This window comes from Nothoprocta perdicaria, unplaced genomic scaffold, assembly GCF_003342845.1.
Source record: "Nothoprocta perdicaria isolate Ctin4 unplaced genomic scaffold, notPer1 scaffold_895, whole genome shotgun sequence".
Classification (NCBI taxonomy): Eukaryota; Metazoa; Chordata; class Aves; order Tinamiformes; family Tinamidae; genus Nothoprocta; species Nothoprocta perdicaria.
Genome location: NW_020456193.1, coordinates 1 through 1,686, shown reverse-complemented (window position 1 = coordinate 1,686; position 1,686 = coordinate 1). Strand labels below are relative to the sequence as shown.

At 62.8% G+C, this 1,686-nt stretch overlaps 1 protein-coding gene across 1 annotated transcript in view; it reads left to right on the top strand.

Moving 5' to 3' along the window:
- Positions 1-1,680, top strand: part of LOC112958584 (actin-like protein 6B) — a gene marked incomplete at both ends in the record, with an annotated part of 8,519 nt that extends 6,839 nt beyond the window's left edge. The window contains 2 exons of the mRNA XM_026052465.1: positions 419-516; positions 1,586-1,680. Coding sequence (XP_025908250.1) covers positions 419-516; positions 1,586-1,680 — 193 coding nt within the window. The remainder of the gene's footprint in view (positions 1-418; positions 517-1,585) is intronic.
- Positions 1,681-1,686: the final 6 nt, after the last annotated feature.

The following is a 1,686-nucleotide window of genomic DNA, read 5'->3' as shown; positions in this document are numbered from 1 at the left end:
GGGGGTACCCGGGGGTGTCCTGGGGGTGGCCGGGGGTACCTGGGGGTGTGCGGGTGTACATGGGGGTGTCCGGGGGTACCTGGGGGTGTCCGGGGGTACCTGGGTGTACATGGGGGTGTCCGGGCTGGGTGTCCCGGGGGTGTCCGGGTGTACATGGGGCTGTCCAGGTGTACCTGGGTGTACATGGGGGTGTCCGGGGGTACCTGGGGGTGTCCGGGCCGGGTGTCCGGGGGTGTCCGGGTGTACATGGGGCTGTCCAGGTGTACCTGGGTGTATGCAGGGGTGTCCGGGTGTACATGGGGCTGTCCAGGTGTACTTGGGTGTACATGGGGGTGTCCGGGGGTACCTGGGGGTGTCCGGGCCGGGTGTCCGGGGGTGTCCGGGTGTCCTGGGGCTGTGTGCGACTGTTGCGGCGCAGTGGAACACCCGGGCCAAGCGGGAGAAGCTGACGGAGCTCATGTTCGAGCACTACAACATCCCGGCCTTCTTCCTGTGCAAGACGGCTGTGCTCACCGCGTATCCCGCTACAGCGCGCGGCCGCGGGCGCCGGCCCCGATCCCCATGGGAATGGCACAAATTCCCGGGAAATTGCCCCAATCCCCTTGGGAATGGCCCCGATTCCCGGGAAATGGCCCTGATCCTCTTGGGAATGACCCAAATTCCAGGGAAACGGCCCTGGTCCTGCGGGAATGGTCCCGATCGCACTGGGAATGGCCCCCATCCCACTGGGGATGATCCCGATTCCCGGGAAATGGCCCCGAGTCCCAGGAAATTGCCCCGATTCCCAGGAGATGGCCCCAATCCTGTTGGAAATGGTCCCGATTCCTAGGAAATGGCCCCGATCCTATTGGGAATGGTCCCGATCGCACTGGGAATGGCCCCCATCCCACTGGGAATGATCCCGATTCCTGGGAAATGGCCCCAATCCTGTTGGGAATGGCCCTGATTCCCAGGAAATGGCCCCGATCCTGTTGGGAATGACCCCCATTCCCGGGAAATGGCCCTGGTCTTGTGGGAATGGCCCCGATCCTGTTGGGAATGGTCCCAATTCCACTGGGAATGGCCCCAGTTCCTGGGAAATGGTCCTGATCCCATTGGGAATGACCTCAATCCCACTTGGAATGACCCGAAATCCCAAGACATGACCCCGATCCCGTTGGGAATGGCCCCGATTCCCAGGAAATGGCCACGATCTTGTGGGAATGGCCCTGATCCCGTTGGGAATGGCCCCAATTCCTGGGAAATGGCCCCGGTTCCCAGGAAACGGCCCCAATCCCATTGGGAATGGTCCCAATTCCACTGGGAATGGCCCCAAATCCCAGGACATGACCCCGATCCCGTGGGGAATGGCCCCAATTCCCGGGAAATGGCCCCAATCCCATGGGAATGGCCCTGATCCCACCGGGAAGAGCCTCAAATTCCCCCGGCCCCTCCCCTAATTCCCACTGGAGGCCCCAAATTCTCCCCCTCATTAACCCCCCTAATTAACCCCCCAGCTCATTAACCCCCCTCATGACTCCCCCCATTGACCCCCTCCCTCATTACCCAGCTCATTAACCCCTTAATTAGCCCTTAACTGGGGCAGCTTCGCCAACGGGCGCAGCACGGGGCTGGTGCTGGACAGCGGCGCCACCCACACGACGGCCATTCCCGTGCACGACGGCTACATCCTGCAGCAGGGTGCGC